General features: G+C 39.7%; 1 protein-coding gene across 1 annotated transcript; it reads right to left on the reverse strand.

Annotated features, from left to right (window-relative positions):
* Positions 1–5,905: 5,905 nt before the first annotated feature.
* LOC139640005 (cholesterol 25-hydroxylase-like protein) lies at positions 5,906–7,917 on the reverse strand. The gene is made up of 2 exons (XM_071514167.1): positions 7,391–7,917; positions 5,906–6,471 (listed from the first exon to the last, which is right to left on the reverse strand). The coding sequence occupies exons 1-2, from the start codon at positions 7,826–7,828 to the stop codon at positions 6,136–6,138; spliced, it is 774 nt and encodes a 257-aa protein (XP_071370268.1). The 5' UTR covers positions 7,829–7,917; the 3' UTR covers positions 5,906–6,135.
* Positions 7,918–15,935: the final 8,018 nt, after the last annotated feature.

Below are 15,935 nucleotides of genomic sequence, written 5' to 3' on the forward strand. Positions count from 1 at the left end.
TGTGCTTCATAAATAAACGTGAATCTTAAATAAACTTCCTCACATCAGAGAGTTTTGTGGAAAATGTAAGGAGCAGACAAACCCAGATCTGACAGCTTGTTTACGTCTGAATGGATCAAGATATTCTGAGGAACTCGACAATTTAAAATGTTTCATGAGTCAGTCGGCGAGCGGCGCTCTGATAAGAGAAGCAGGAACAGACTGCTGCTCCGCTCAGATACACAGCGCCAGAGAGCCCATGAGTCAGAGGCTGAAGTCCCAACTGGGACACTTCCTACATGAAGTCATAGAGAGGAACACACACACACACACACACACACACACACACACACACACACACACACACACACACACACACACACACACACAATCCTTATGTAGCAGTAGCAGTAGTAGTAGCACTAGTAGTTGTAGTTGCAGTAGTAGTAGAAGTAGTAGTAGTAGCAGTAGTAGTAGCAGTAGTAGTAGTTTTAGTAGTAGTAGCAGTAGTAGTAGTAGTAGCAGTAGTAGTAGTAGTGGTAGTAGTTTTAGTAGCAGTAGTAGTAGAAGTAGTAGTAGTAGCAGTAGTAGTAGCAGTAGTAGTAGTAGAAGTAGTAGTAGTAGTAGTAGCAGTAGTAGTAGTTTTAGTAGTAGTAGCAGTAGTAGTAGTAGTAGCAGTAGTAGTAGTAGTAGTAGCAGTAGTAGTAGTAGCAGTAGTAGTAGTAGCAGTAGTAGTAGTAGCAGTAGTAGTAGAAGTAGTAGTAGTAGCAGTAGTAGTAGTAGTAGTAGTAGTAGTAGTAGTAGTAGTAGTAGTAGCAGTAGTAGTAGTAGTAGTAGTAGTAGTAGTAGTAGTAGTAGTAGTAGCAGTAGTAGTAGTAGTAGTAGTAGTAGTAGTAGTAGCAGTAGTAGTAGTAGTTGTAGTAGTGGTTTTAGTTAAAAAACAAACTCAAACTATATTTCCTTGTTCCAAAACTAAAATCTGTGGAAAATCGACAAAACAAGTGAAAACTAGCTGATAGTTTTCTCGCCTCCTGCAGCTTACAGGCAGGTTATAGTTTGTGCACAAAAACTGATGATTAAATATGAAATATGAGCATCACAGTGAGGCAAACTGCCTCACTGTTTCTTCATTAGTTTTGGATGTGTGAATTCCCAACACACACACACACACACACACACACACACACACACACACACACACACACACACACACACACACACACACACACACACACACGCTGAGTGAAACTGCATTTGCAAATGATTACCTGAGTGTAAACATGGGCTGGGTCCCATGAGAGCTGGGAAACTCCAACTTTAGATAGAGAGAGAGTGTCAGAAGGAGAGAGAGAGAGAGGGAGAGAGAGAGATAGAGACGGAGTGAGAGAGAGAGAGGGAGAGAGAGAGGGAGAGATAGAGAGATGATGATGATAAGACAGTAGAAACAGGAGAATAAAAGACAAAAGAAAAGAGATGAGAAAAACAGTGATGTGAAGTGAACTCCAGTCTTGATGATGAAATCCTTCCTCCTCCTCCTGGTCCTGGTCCTGGTCCTGGTCCTGGTCCTGGTCCTCCTGCTGGTCCTGGTCCTGGTCCTGGTCCTGGTCCTGGTCCTGGTCTGACTGACAGGTCGGCCTGTCTGTGGCTGGAGGAACAGCCTCCATCGCTCCATTAAACCATTAAAGTTCACAGAGCTTCTCTTTGTACAGCTGGGAAAAAAAAGCAGAAACCGTCCATCAGATTTCTCACAGTGTTCTGCAGCCAAACGATTATTAACAGTTAACTAATGTGTCTGGTAATAATTTACTAATGGTGTTCATGTTAACTAAGGTATTAATTTATACATTATTTAATAGTTTATAAACCCTTATTGTAAAGTGTTACCAACGATTAATCTGTGGCTCCAGCAGTCCAACATTCACCTCATTATCTCCTCACTGACGAGGCTCTGGTCACCCTGCAATATTGATTTTGTTCCTCAGTCCACACACACACACACATACACACATACATACACACATACACACACACACACACACACACACAACACACACACACTGCAACGTCTCAGACTTATTGAAACTCCGACAGCTCTACTTCATAAAAAAAAACATTGTTGCAATAAGCAATAAACATAATTCAGTTTTTTTTTGTTATCTGCCTTTTTGAACTGTGGTCTGGATTTCATTATCTGGAAGAACAAGGAACAGAGATTTCATTGAATTATATATTTTTTTAGGAGCTGAACTGTTCCAGACTCAGACTGATTCAGGTTCTGTGGTCGCTGTCTTGTTTGTTTGTGTGTTTTGCTCAAACCTGACAGAAAACTCTTGCACAGTGTTGTGAAGGAGCATGATTGAGTTTTATGTGTCTGTTGTGTGTTTGACTTCTAACAGACACACTGACACTTCACCAGCCAGTCGACTCCGTCAAGCCGCCACAACACACACACACACACACACACACACACACACACACACACACACACACACACACACACACACACACACACACACACACACACACACACACACACATTAATATTTCATCCGTCACACATTAAGCTTCACTCTTGCGTAAAATGATTTACCTCCAGGCCATCTTCTGTAATTTGTCATCTGGTTGAGCTCCACCTTAGTTTCCAGCTAACACAAACCATCAATTATCACAATTATCATCCTCAAATCTAAACCACTTGTCTTGTTGTGAAATCAAATCTGAAGAACCTGGTTCTGCAGGAAGAGTGAAGGCTGCAGCTGTAAAAACAAAATGTGCCTCTGGGATAAATAAAGTACTAGATATCCATCTCTATCCATCTCTAAATGAAAACTCCTCTGCACATAATTGGGTTTTCACTGGGTTTGTTTTAAATCGGTCTTGTTACAAACTGCAGAACCTGACAGACTCATCAAGCTCATTTTAGGATTTTTTTAGTGAAATCATCTCACTGCACTGACAGATAATTTTACCGGTTTCAACAAATTTGACTTTTCTTTTTTTTTTTTTTCAGGAGAATGTAACTTGTTTCAGGACATTTTCTTGGTAAAAGTGAAATTGTCTCAGAGAAAGTTTCTTGTTTCCAGATTTTCTTCATTGTTTTATGATGATTTCTTGAAAGAAGAAGTCATATTGAATTAATTGTGGCTGATTTATTGTTTATTTATTAGGCTATAGGAGCTGAAAATAATAATAATTTAATGGTTTTAGTATTTATACTTATTTTATTTATTATCATTATTATTTATTTTATTCTATTTCATTTGATTAACATTTTACTGTTTTACTATATTCAATTGATTTTGTGTAGTACTTCATAATTTCATTTTTATTGTTATTTTTATTGCTTGAATTATTTTTTATTATTTATCTTTTATTATCACCCGTCTTTTATTGTTGTCTTTGTCAATTAACTTTTTGGGGTTTTTGGTTGTTTTGGTTATTAGTCTCTAAATCCATTTTTAACATCCTACGTTTTGTCAGTCGCTTGTGAAGCACTTTGAATTGCATTTGATTTGTTTGAAAGGTGCTATATGAATAAAGTTTGACTGATTGATATTGGCATGAATCAAGTGAAATTTACTGAAACCAGCAGATTATCTGCCAGTGCAGTGAGAGACTTTCACTGCATCATTCCCTACAGGACCAGCATCTGATCTGGTTCTGTATAAAACCAGCAGTAAAACCACCAGATCCGGGTCACACTGGGTTAGGAAGCTGATTTTTCTAGTTTCTCCCGGTGTAAATCAAAGAAAATATACAAACAAAACAACTGAGATTTATGAAAGAGAGAGAGGCAACACGCAACACAGGAAACTTTCTTTCACTTGGATTTATTGTTGCTCGTAAAGTTTTTTTTCCAGACGGAGACTTTTGTAATAATACTGCAGCCGTCTGACACTCTTCAGCATATAAACATTCACTGTGTACAAAAAGTCACATTTCAGCCACAGTCTGAAGCATAGAAACATTTACAGTCGATTAAAAAATAAAAATCGGTCATCAGTCAGATTTTCAGTCACGTTTGTTTGTTTTCTTGCGTTAAAAACGTTCTGCTCTTGCTTTTTTTCTCCCAAATATTTTGTGATTGATTGTGAAACCGATCACAGTTCACAGTCTCAATCAGCAGAATACATTTCACCTGCTGCCATCTGTAGCACTTACACAGGACTTTTCAATTCACATTCTCTCTCCATCTAAATCACTTCCTTTTTACTTTTTACATCCAGTATTCCCCCACACTGCCACACTCTCCTCCCAGCTGCTCACTGACTTTCTTCTTCTTCTTCTTTGCTTCCAAAGAAACTAAATGAATGGAAGATGATTTTCCAAAATAAAAGCTCCATAATCAGAACTGTCACAGCATTGAAAGAAGATTCACTCATCAGTTTAGTTTCAGTCAAAGTGACTCGACACAAACCCAACGAAGAAGAGTTGAAGTTTTCATTAAGACAGAAATCTCTTTACTGACCAGCTACATCCTGTACAGTGTGAATAAAGTTTTGTCATATAATCTAGAATAACTAACCCATAGATTGCAATCGCACAAGAAGCGCCTCATATATGAAATACTTGTAGGTAATCAATAAATAAATAATATTAAATAAATAGCATTGGTAAATATCTGCGATGATTCATAAATATACAAACATCCGCCGCTGCACAGTGTCCCGCACTTTGCCACTTCTTCTTCTTTTAATGTAAAAGATTATCTCTATATTTCTGTAATACAAAAAGTATTACAGAAATTGTTATGCCCATTATGTTTGTTACATCAGTATTAAGTATTACTCTGTTTCAGATTACTGATTACTGTGTTCTAGTTACAGTACTCCTGCGTTCAGACCAGCAGCAGCTCCAGAAACCAAACACCAAACTCCCTTCATTTCATTTTCTACAGCCGGAGATGTTCTGTGTGTCGGAGTGGAAAGCGGCTCATCCAGCTCAGCCTCAGACCCTGTCCCGGTGGTCTGGCTGCAGACGGCGTGAACGCAGATTTACAGTTTTCATTTCGGGCCGAGGGTTCGGCGGGACGGGCCGGTCGGCTGCCAGAAGACTCAGAAAGTCCCACACAAGCCCCAAGAAGCCTGAGTCAACAGCTTTATATGGTTCCAGTGTTTTTACAGGACCGGTTTGATGCCTGTTCTGCTGAAGTGTCCTGGAGCAAGGCACCGAACCTCTGCCTGTTCCGGATGAGAGCGTCAGCTGAAGGACTAAAACCTTGAAGACTGCTGTCCGGCCCGTTTTAGTCCACAGAAACGACTCATCAGTTATTCAGTTCAGAAACAGCTCAGACAGTTCAGAAACCATTCAGTCATCTCACAGATCGCCTGTCCAGTTCAGTCTTTGTGCTTGTGCAGGTTCCAGAACAGCCGGTCCCAGTTGGTAAAGTCAGATTAGAAACCTCCGGGTCAGTTCAGAAACCCCCGGGTCAGTTCAGAAACCCCCGGGTCAGTTCAGAAACCCCCGGGTCCATTCAGAAACCCCCGGATCGGTTCAGAAACCCCCGCGTCCGTTCAGAAACCCCCGGGTCCGTTCAGAAACCCCCGGATCAGTTCAGAAACCCCTCGGTCCGTTCAGAAACCCCTCGGTCCGTTCAGAAACCCCCTGGTCAGTTCAGAAACCCCTCGGTCCGTTCAGAAACCCCCGGGTCCGTTCAGAAACCCCCGGATCAGTTCAGAAACCCCCGGGTCAGTTCAGAAACCCCCGGGTCCATTCAGAAACCCCCGGATCGGTTCAGAAACCCCCGCGTCCGTTCAGAAACCCCCGGGTCCGTTCAGAAACCCCCGGATCAGTTCAGAAACCCCTCGGTCCGTTCAGAAACCCCTCGGTCCGTTCAGAAACCCCCTGGTCAGTTCAGAAACCCCTCGGTCCGTTCAGAAACCCCCGGGTCCGTTCAGAAACCCCCGGGTCCGTTCAGAAACCCCCGGATCAGTTCAGAAACCCCCGGGTCAGTTCAGAAACCCCCGGGTCCATTCAGAAACCCCCGGATCGGTTCAGAAACCCCCGCGTCCGTTCAGAAACCCCCGGGTCCGTTCAGAAACCCCCGGATCAGTTCAGAAACCCCTCGGTCCGTTCAGAAACCCCTCGGTCCGTTCAGAAACCCCCTCGGTCCGTTCAGAAACCCCCTGGATCAGTTCAGAAACCCCCTGGATCAGTTCAGTCTTCGTGCCGGTGCAGGGTCCCGGCCAGGCGGTCCCAGTGCGTGAAGTAGGGGGCGTAGTTGGACCTGAACTTGAGGTGGTGCAGGTCGTGGTGAGGCGCTCCGCCGTACAGCCCGCCGGGCACCAGGCGGTGCGTGGCCCAGGGCAAGTCGTAGCCGCAGTGGTCCTCCACCGACAGCCAGATGTTCAACACGAAGAAGACCAGCTCCGTCAGCGGGTGGCAGCCGAGGATGAAGGGGTTGATGGCGGCGAAGAAGCCCAGGCAGAGAGTCTCCCAAGCGCCGGAGTACTCGGTGGTGAGAGCGGAGGTGGCGGTGTGGGTGTGGTGGACCTGAGGGGGAGGAGTCACGGTTAATGACATGGCTTCATTAACTACAAGTTGGACCGATATTTAACAATGTAAAAAACATAAACACAGGAGGATAGAAAAGATAGATTGTTAATAAGATGTGATGGAAATGTCCAGGTATAATATTAGATATTGTATATAAAGATGAGTGCAATGGCAGTTACACAATACACCAAATTAAGGCAAATTAAGTTTTTAGACCACAACAATAGGTGTGGTGTTTATGGCAGAATCAACTTATTTCAAAATCAATCTTTTGTGCAACACCATGTACACCGACTGATAAAAAACAAAAACAGGTGAACAGCTAAAGCAGTCTGTAAAGGTTCAGGTGAAGTGTTTCCAACAGTCGACCAATTTAAAAGTTAAACGCTTCCTTAAGTTAATGTAAAAATAATAATAATAATCAGAGATTCACTGATATTTTTTAAAGAGTTTTCACACATTTCTTAAAGATGTGAGGCGTTATAGCAGCTTTGCAGAAGTCGTGTTATAATAGATAAAGAAGGTAAAACGAGTAGATAGGGAACCAGTAATCCCTTAAAATAACCTTACATTTTCATTAATTTACCTTAATTCATGCAACATCTCCTTAAAATTAATTATGGGAGTTATTAATAGAGGAGATCCCATGAAAACACCTTGACTCCTTACTTTCTACATTAATGAAAATTGCAGGCAGACAAGAACTTTTCCAGTGAATCTCCTCTTAATGAACCTGTAAACCTGCACAAAAGGCATAAAAAAATCCCTTAAATTAAGCGACAGCATCTCTATGAACCAACCCATGGATCAATCCCTTCTAAACCCACGATACTAATCTCACTTTATTAAAGCTTTGTTATTTCTAATGAGAAATGAAGGAGGTTTTCAGGGATGAACTGAAGGGTTTGTCTGGTACCTTGTGGAAGGTGCGGTAGAGCCAGGGAACCTTGTGGTGCAGCAGGTGCCAGACGAAATACTGGAAGTCGAACAGCAGCAGACAGGCCAGGCAGCCCCACAGCAGGCCCAGGAGCCCGGGGGCCTCCCGGGGCAGGGAGACCGGCCTCCAGCACCAGTGCAGCACCGTCACCGGGAAGATGTAGACCAGGTGGTTGTAGAGCGCCAGGGCCAGGCAGCTCCTCATCGTCTCCCAGCTCGCCGCGCTCTTCGGCTGGATCTTGAAGCTCCGGACCAGAGCGGAGCGGGAGGAGAGCAGGTCCAGCAGGACGAAGGGCAGGCAGAAGAAGAGGTAGACGGAGAGGGAGAAGAACACCGGGAAGAACGGGGATCTGAGGAGAGAGGAGTATCCGAGGACCGAGTCCCAAACAGCCTGGAGCGGCATGGTGCCAACATTCATTTGATTTGTTGATTTCTTCTTCTTTACTTTTCTTCTTCTTCTTGACTCTCTCTCTCTCTCTCTGTGTGTGTGTGTGTGAGCTCCACAAGCCTGTCTGGACACTTGAGTCGTGTGACGCTGCTGAACTCAGTTTTATTACTAGAGCTTCGTCCCGCCTCCCTTGTTCTTATAAGGACTGTTTCCTTTCTGCATTCCTTTCTCCTGTTTGGAGAGAGAGAAGAGAGAGAGACACAGAGAGAGAGAGAGAAGAGAGAGAGAGACACAGAGAGCGAGAAGAGAGAGATAGAGAGAGAAGAGAGAGAGACACAGAGAGAGAGAGAGAAGAGAGAGAGAGACACAGAGAGCGAGAAGAGAGAGATAGAGAGAGAAGAGAGAGAGACACAGAGAGAGAGGGAGAAGAGAGAGAGAGACACAGAGAGAGAGAAGAGAGAGATAGAGAGAGAAGAGAGAGAGACACATAGAGAGAGAGAGAGAAGAGAGAGAGAGAGACACAGAGAGCGAGAAGAGAGAGATAGAGAGAGAAGAGAGAGAGACACAGAGAGAGAGAGAGAAGAGAGAGAGAGACACAGAGAGAGAGAAGAGAGAGAGAAGCAGAGAGAGGCAGAGAGCAGGAAGCAAAGAGAGGGGAGAGAGCGAGAGAGACAAAGAAGCAGAGAGAGAGAAACAGAAGCAAAGAAGAGAGAGAGAAAGAAGCAGAGAGAGAAGAGAGAGAGACAGAGAGAAGAGAGAGAAGAGAGAGGGAGAGAGACAGAGAGGGAAGCAGAGAGAGAGAGAGAGAGAGAGAGAGAGAAGAGAGAGAGAGAGAGAGAGAGAGAGAGAGAGAGAGAGAGAGAGAGAGAGAGAGAGAGAGAGAGAGAGAGAGAGAGAGAGAGAGAGAGAGAGAGGGAACTGAAAGTAACCTGAATGTGTCTCTGGACTTTTCCACTTAAAAATAAGAATGATGTGTAGAAAGTGAAAAGCATCTTTAAATTCAGACTGAAATGATGTTTAAAGCAGAGAGAGAAGAGAGAGAGACAGAGAGAGAGAGAGAGAGAGAGAGAGGGAGAGAGAGGGAGACAGAGAGAGAGAGAGGGAGAGAGGGAGAGAGAGGGAGACAGAGAGAGAGAGAGAGAGAGGGAGACAGAGAGAGAGAGAGAGAGAGAGAGGGAGAGAGAGGGAGACAGAGAGAGAGAGAGAACTGAAAGTAACCTGAATGAGTCTCTGGACTTTTCCACTTGTAGAAAGTGAAAAGCATCTTTAAATTCCGGCTGAAATGATGTTTAAAGCAGACAGTCTGTTCTTTAGCTTCATGGTCATCACACTCCACAACCTGACAAACTTACTTCCTGTTGTCTGCAGACTCATCAAGATTATTTTAGCTGATGTTTTTTAGTGAAATCATCTCACTGCTCTGACAGATCATTTCACCGGTTTCAACAAATGAGACTTTTTTTCCAGGAGAATGTAACTTGTTTCAGGACATTTTCTTGGTAAAAGTGAAATTGTCTTGGAGAAAGTTTCTTGTTTCCAGATTTTCTTCATTGTTTTATGATGATTTCTTGAAAGAAGAAGTCATATTGGCATGAATCAAGTGAAATTTACTGAAACCAGCAGATTATCTGCCAGAGCAGAGAGAGAATTTGACTAAAAATATCCTGAAAGAAGCTGACAGGTCTGGAGACAAGAGAACATCACTGGACAGACTGACAGCTGTGAGGTTTTATAGTATTCAAGTTTATAACGGACTGTGAAGCTCATCAGTGCACCAGATAAACTTATTCAGTGTTATATTTGCAGAGGTGGGATGTAACAAAGTAAAAATACTTCATTACTGTACTTCAGTAAGATTTTCAAGTATATGTACTTTAAGTTTTTCTTTCACTGAAGACTTTTTACTTTTACTCACTACATTTCAAAAGAAAAATCTGTACTTTCTACTCACTACATTTTCAAAACAGACTCGTTACTCTGAGGAAATCATCGACTGATTTTCTAAAAAACAAAAATTATTTTCAGCATCAGACGGCTTCCATCCCGGAAACAGCTGATCAAGAGCCAGATGTGATCGGCTGCCTGTTCAGCAAAGAGACACCAAAGATTAGGGAAAGGGAGAGAGAGAGAGAGAGAGAAGCAACAGGAGAGAGAAGCAACAGGAAGGAGAGAGTTACCGTTCGTGAATTCATCTGCTGGGGTTCAGGTTCCTGATCTGAGCTGCAGACTCTTTCTCATCTGGATTCAGAGGAACGCTCAACAGAAAACCAGTTTAGAACATTAGAAATGACTTTTTTTAGAGAACCACTTTTACTTTTATACTTTAAGTAAATTTAAGTCCACGTACTTTTATACTTTGACTTGAGTAAAGGATTTGAAACGGTACTTCAACTTCTACCAGAGTATATTTTTAAATGAGTATTTGCACTTTTACTTGAGTAGGGAATTTGTGTTCTTCTGCCTCCTCTGTATATTTGTATCCAGAAGGCCGTTCTGGGTCTGCTTCCTCTTGTATCTGTAAAAGACTCGGTGGTAATTACTGTTTACAGACACAGAATTAGTTTTTGCTAAAAAAAAAAAAAGTATCTCCATGAACTCACTGCAAACTGATTTAAAGCTGGAAGAGCTACGGAAGAGGATTAGGGCCACATGTGAAAAATGTATTTGAGTTTTGAGATTAAAGTCAGAATCCTGTCCTGGTGAGTTCATTTAAACTGATTTGTCTCCGTTTCAGGAAACAAAATTATGTTTTTGCTCTTTTGCACCTTAATATTTATTTTCACTTTTTTCACTTCAGTATTTCTCAAAGTAGCAGCAGCAACAAAGTTTTGTTTTCATCCTTACTTTACTCTTATTGTGTCTTTATTTACTAAATTCAAATCATGGATCATTTCTACTTTACTCCAACCTGAAGACAAACAGCCCAGATCCTGGTTCAGACGAGACCAGGATCCACTTTAAGTTTTCAGGGTTTTCCTCTCAGATTGATTGATTGATTGATTGATTGATAATTTTTATTTATGTAAAAAATAAAAAAAATAACAGATAAAAACAAAACAAGAATAACAATAAGATGAAATAAATAATAAACCTATACAACAAACTCAATAAACAAAATCTCATAAACAACACAAATGAATTCAGACTCTTTGAAAGTGATGCTGCTGCACTGTCAGAAGTTTCCTCTTATTATATCTTTTTGTAATTTATTCCTCTTTTATCTAATTTTATGTTTATTTTATTGTGTTTTGTTTTATGTTGCTTTATTTGTATTTATTTATTGTATTCCTTATTTATTGTCATGATTTTATCTACTATTTTTGTTTTATTTTCTTGTCATTTCATACACTGTGAAGCACTTAAAAAAAACTGTGTTTTTTTAGAAAGGAGCTGTATAAATAAAGTTTATTATCATTATTATATTGTTATTTTAATAAAAATACATCTTAAACGCTCAGTAGCAGACTGAGTGATGCAAGAGCTTCTGTGTGTGAAAGATAATGAGCCAGTTTCTCCAAGTCTTTCATAAATATAATTTTATTATAAACATGAAGTTTATTCCCTTGTGGATTCAGCTCTGCTCTGAACCTCTGTTGTGTCAACTTGTCTCTGAAATAAAGGATTTATCTGCTGTTTAGTCAGGAATTCTTGTTTTTCCTGGGAAAAAATGCCAATGTGGGAAACTTTTGTTTTATTGAAAACAATTGTTCTTCTTGAAACAAGTGATATTATTTTAAAAAGTGATCTGACTTATTTCTTTTTTTTCATTATTTCTTCTTAAAAAGCTCTTTTACTTCCACAAGCCTTTCATTATTGCATCTTGTATTCTGGTTTTATTTCTTGCACCTGTTCTTTTGTATTTTCTCTATTTTATTTTCTTGTTTTGAATTTGAATCTCTCCTCTCCTCTCTGCCTGTTTTCATGCAGTGAAGCGGTTTGTGACCACAGAGGAAATGTCTCTGATCTTTACTTCAAATCCTCAGGAGGTTTCAGTTTTTTCTCCCTCAGCATCACTTGGCTGAACAGGAACAGGAACAGGAACAGGAACAGGAACAGGAACAGGAACAGGAACAGGAACAGGAACAGCTGTTTCTTGTATCCATGGCGCCACCAAGCGGTCGAACAGAGGAATTAACATTTTTCTACAGAGGCAGGAGTTTAATTCCAATCTAGTTTCAGTGGGATTTTACTCCCAGTCAGTCAGAATGTCCAGTAATAGGTTGTGTGTGTGTGTGTGTGTGTGTGTGTGTGTGTGTGTGTGTGTGTGTGTGTGTGTGTGTGTGTGTGTGTGTGTGTGTGTGTGTGTGTACACGACTGTGCAAGTGTTTGCATCTTAGAGCAATTTAATAATCTAACCCTTTACCATAACTGTATATTTGCTGACTGTTGCTTTCATTTTTACATTTCTTGTCTTGTATATGAAAGAAACAAGAAACTACAAATCAGCCGGAGATTAAAGACGTTTAAAAGGTTTTTTGTTTGTTTGTTTTGTATCTGAAGAGAACTTTAGCTTGGGTGTGTATATGTATATTTTACAATTTTATTTTACTTTCTTTCCTTCCTTTTTATTATTCTATCTTTATTTTTATTTACAAATAACAAAATCAGCAATGATTTTGGTCATTTGCACATAACTGTACAAACTGTACATTTCATTCGCTTGAAAAAACAGTTATATTGTTATATTGTTATATTACACATATATATTTGTACATATTTTTATTTCTTATTATATTTTTTTATTATATTTTAATTGTATTATTATTATTTTTATTTTATTTTATTATTTTTATGTTTACTGTATGCACCTCCATACCAAAGTAAATTCCTTGTACTGTGAAAACTTACTTGGCAATAAACTTTATTCAGATTCTGATTCAGATTCTGATGGAGCTGCTGCCCAGTGCAGCCATGTCCCAGCAGCCACAGAACTCCACTGTATTTAAAAAAACGATTAAAAACCCGTCACAGAGCCATGCTGCTGCTCTGCATCATATTTCATCATCACCATGCGCCGGGCCGGAACACTTTCTCCTCAAACAACTTACAGTTTTTCTCAGTCGCTGTGGTACATTTCTCGAATCATCCTCAACATTTGCAAAACAGTAAGTGCATTTCTTAAAACAATTCGTACAAATAGCAAAACACCATGGATTACCTGCAAAAGCCAGTCTCTTGCTCAAAATCCTTAGTTCATCTCTCAAAAGTAAATATGTGTGTCAATGAACATGTCAGTGCATCAGAATGACAAGTCCTTGTGTCATTGTGTACGGATAAGACAGTCAAATTGCTTAGTCATGTTGTCAATATAACAGTGTACTCTGGAGGGATGTTCTGATGTAAACTATGGCTAAAGTTTTGAAGACAATTATTGTAAATTGTAAGTTACACCTTAGTGTATGTGGGAGATTGATTGCAAGAGACTGGACAGGATTCACATTTACGCTTTTACTGTTTGTACTGTAATTTGTTGACAGACCATGTCACTGAGATACATAAAAGAAAAAGACACAACTGTTTTACAGCACTGCACAGCACAAAGGAAAAAAATACAAAATTAGAAATGTAAACATAGGAAACACCCTTAGGCAGAACTGTACATGCAGCACTGTATGGGGAATCACAGTGCAGTCTTTCTATACCTAACGTTCCTGTCCTGTAACACTGTGTTGTGCTCTGTCTATATATACTCACCAACTGAAGGTTCATGAGATGCACCTCTGAGCTATTTTAGAGAACTGGTTGATCATTGGTTGATCTAACGCTTCACACATTCCCCTTCATTAGTGAGAATCAAGTCAAGATTCACCTGAGAGCAATTCATCAATTCAGGACACATTTATAAAAAAAGTCTAATAGAAATGTATAGAAAATATGCTTGACAGATTATGACAACTGGTTCAACCATTTTGCATGTAATGACTTATGCAATGAACTAATGCCTAGATGTTTTGGGGAGTAAGACTATTCAACAGAGAACCAGTATAATACATTTTGATCAACATAAGCAATTGATAATGTAGGAAACAGCAGACAATTGCACATAATCATTTGCATGAATGTGCCAAAGCATTTGCAATTTGTTCAAAAGAATGAGAAATTGCTTTTATGATGTGCACAAGTGACTAGATGATGTGGAGGTTGAACAAGTACTTTTGAGAATTTCAATTCTGATCTGAGAAATGTACCAAAGTGACTGAGAAAAACTGTAATAAGCCGGCTGTAAACACTTTGCCATCTCAGGAAAGTAGTTCCGTAGCACAGAAAATAGAATTTGTTCCCATTTGAATTTGATTTGGTAAAAACTACAACAGCCTGACTTTTCATGGTAACAGTTAGCGATTTTTAAAATGTAAACTATGTCTTTGTGAGCTGAATTTAAAGGTTTTTAGTTTACAATTGGAGCCGATGACTTCCGGGTTGTCGGCTAAAAACAGAACGTGGGAAGTCAGAAAGTAACGGGAGGAGAGCAAACACATTGTTGATGTTGTTATTTTCATAGGATTTGATGACGGTAAGAAATGCATTAAAAACACCGGCCTTATTCTTTAAAATGTGTAGAATGTGTTCACATTACATATTTACACTACCAGTCAAAAGTTTGGACACACCACATTTTTTATTTATTTTATTATTTTCCACATTTAGAATAACAGTAAAGACTCAAAACTATGAAATAACACAAATGGAATTATGCAGCAACTAAAAAAGTGTTAAACAAATCAAAACTATCTTATATTTTAGATTCTTTGCCTTGATGGAAAGACAAAGGCTTTGGAAAGAAATTCATACATAGGATCAACTTCACTCTTTATATTTGACTAAGAAACTAATTTCAAACATTTAAGCAGAAAACTGTAGATCAGAATGCTTTAAGAGAATAAAGAACAGAACATTGAGTCAGGAGACAGACTGCTGACTGGTAGTGTTTACATATGTACTGTATATTTTACAGTGTGTATATATATATATTTATATCTATATATATATATATATATATATATATATAGATATAAATATTATAGATATCATCGCTCTTTATTTGCAGGGAGTGGGCTTCTAGTAAATTTAGTTCATGAACCTGCTGCAGTGTCTTGGTGAGCGCGCCTCCCTCTGGCCATGTTGGGTAATTGCAGAAGGAATTGAGTTCAGTTTGTTTCAGGAGCCTCTGTACATGTTTGACTACTGGACTTAACTTTAGTTTTTGTTTAAATGCAACCGAAACATCCTGAAAAAGAACTATAGTAATCCTATGATACAGTTCAGAGAGATACTATTACAGCAAAACTATAAACCCCTGCAGGAATAACAATATGACTATTATAAATTCTACTCTCATATCAAAGTGTTAGTATTGAAAAGCACATAAGTATCAAAAGTAAAAAGCACTTATTCTGAAGGTTGCTTCCTGATTGCTAGTATCAGCAGGTCAAGATGCACCATGTAAGCTACTACTACACTTGAGATCATATAATTTATATTAAATGATCAACTTACCAGGGTCTTCACTGCTGTTGCTGACGAATCCATCTGCACTGATGCAAGTTTTAAATACAACACATTGTAGGATGATGATCTAGCTTTGAATTAGCACTTGCCTTTTGAAAATTGCGTGATAGATAGATAGATAGATAGATAGATAGATAGGTAGATAGATAGATATTCTTTAGAGGGTGTAACCCAGGTTACTGTCAGTTCAGATAAAACAGATTTAAATTAGCAATGTAGCAATTTTACAGCCTTAAAATAGTCTCAATAATTGTGTATCTGCTGCTTTAAGAGCTAGAGCGGCAGAGAACAAGCAACCTGTGAAACAAGAAAAGAAAGAGTCAACTTTTTTTTGTTCACTAAAGATGCCTACAGTTAATAACATGAGCCACGGTCTCTGGTCTGTTTATTTCATAGGGCTTTAAACCACTCCCTCAAACCTAGACAACTGGTCCAGTGGCAGCTAGTGTTCACAAGTGCTACTTATGTCCATACTGAAATATGAGCCAAAACCAGTGAAAGTGATTGGAAAGGTAATAGGCCCATGTGGCTATTCATTCTACATAGCCTATTACAGGCAGCCTTGAAGAATTCAACTCCCTTCCATTTATTTAAAAAGAAGACTGCAATTAACTGGAATCGACACTGG

Source organism: Centroberyx affinis, unplaced genomic scaffold, assembly GCF_046629955.1.
Source record: "Centroberyx affinis isolate AG114_WGS23_722 - 3 ecotype Tasmania unplaced genomic scaffold, CSIRO-AGI_Caff_v1 ptg008121l_1, whole genome shotgun sequence".
NCBI lineage: Eukaryota > Metazoa > Chordata > Actinopteri > Beryciformes > Berycidae > Centroberyx > Centroberyx affinis.

What these genes read in the sequence shown, in the direction of transcription:
- LOC139640005 (XM_071514167.1), bottom strand. Translation starts at nt 7,828, where the DNA reads ATGAATGTTGGCACCATGCCGCTCCAGGCTGTTTGGGACTCGGTCCTC. An exon ending in TCTACCGCACCTTCCACAAG is followed by an intron (nt 6,472 to 7,390) that starts GTACCAGACAAA and finishes CCTCCCCCTCAG; the next exon opens with GTCCACCACACCCACACCGC.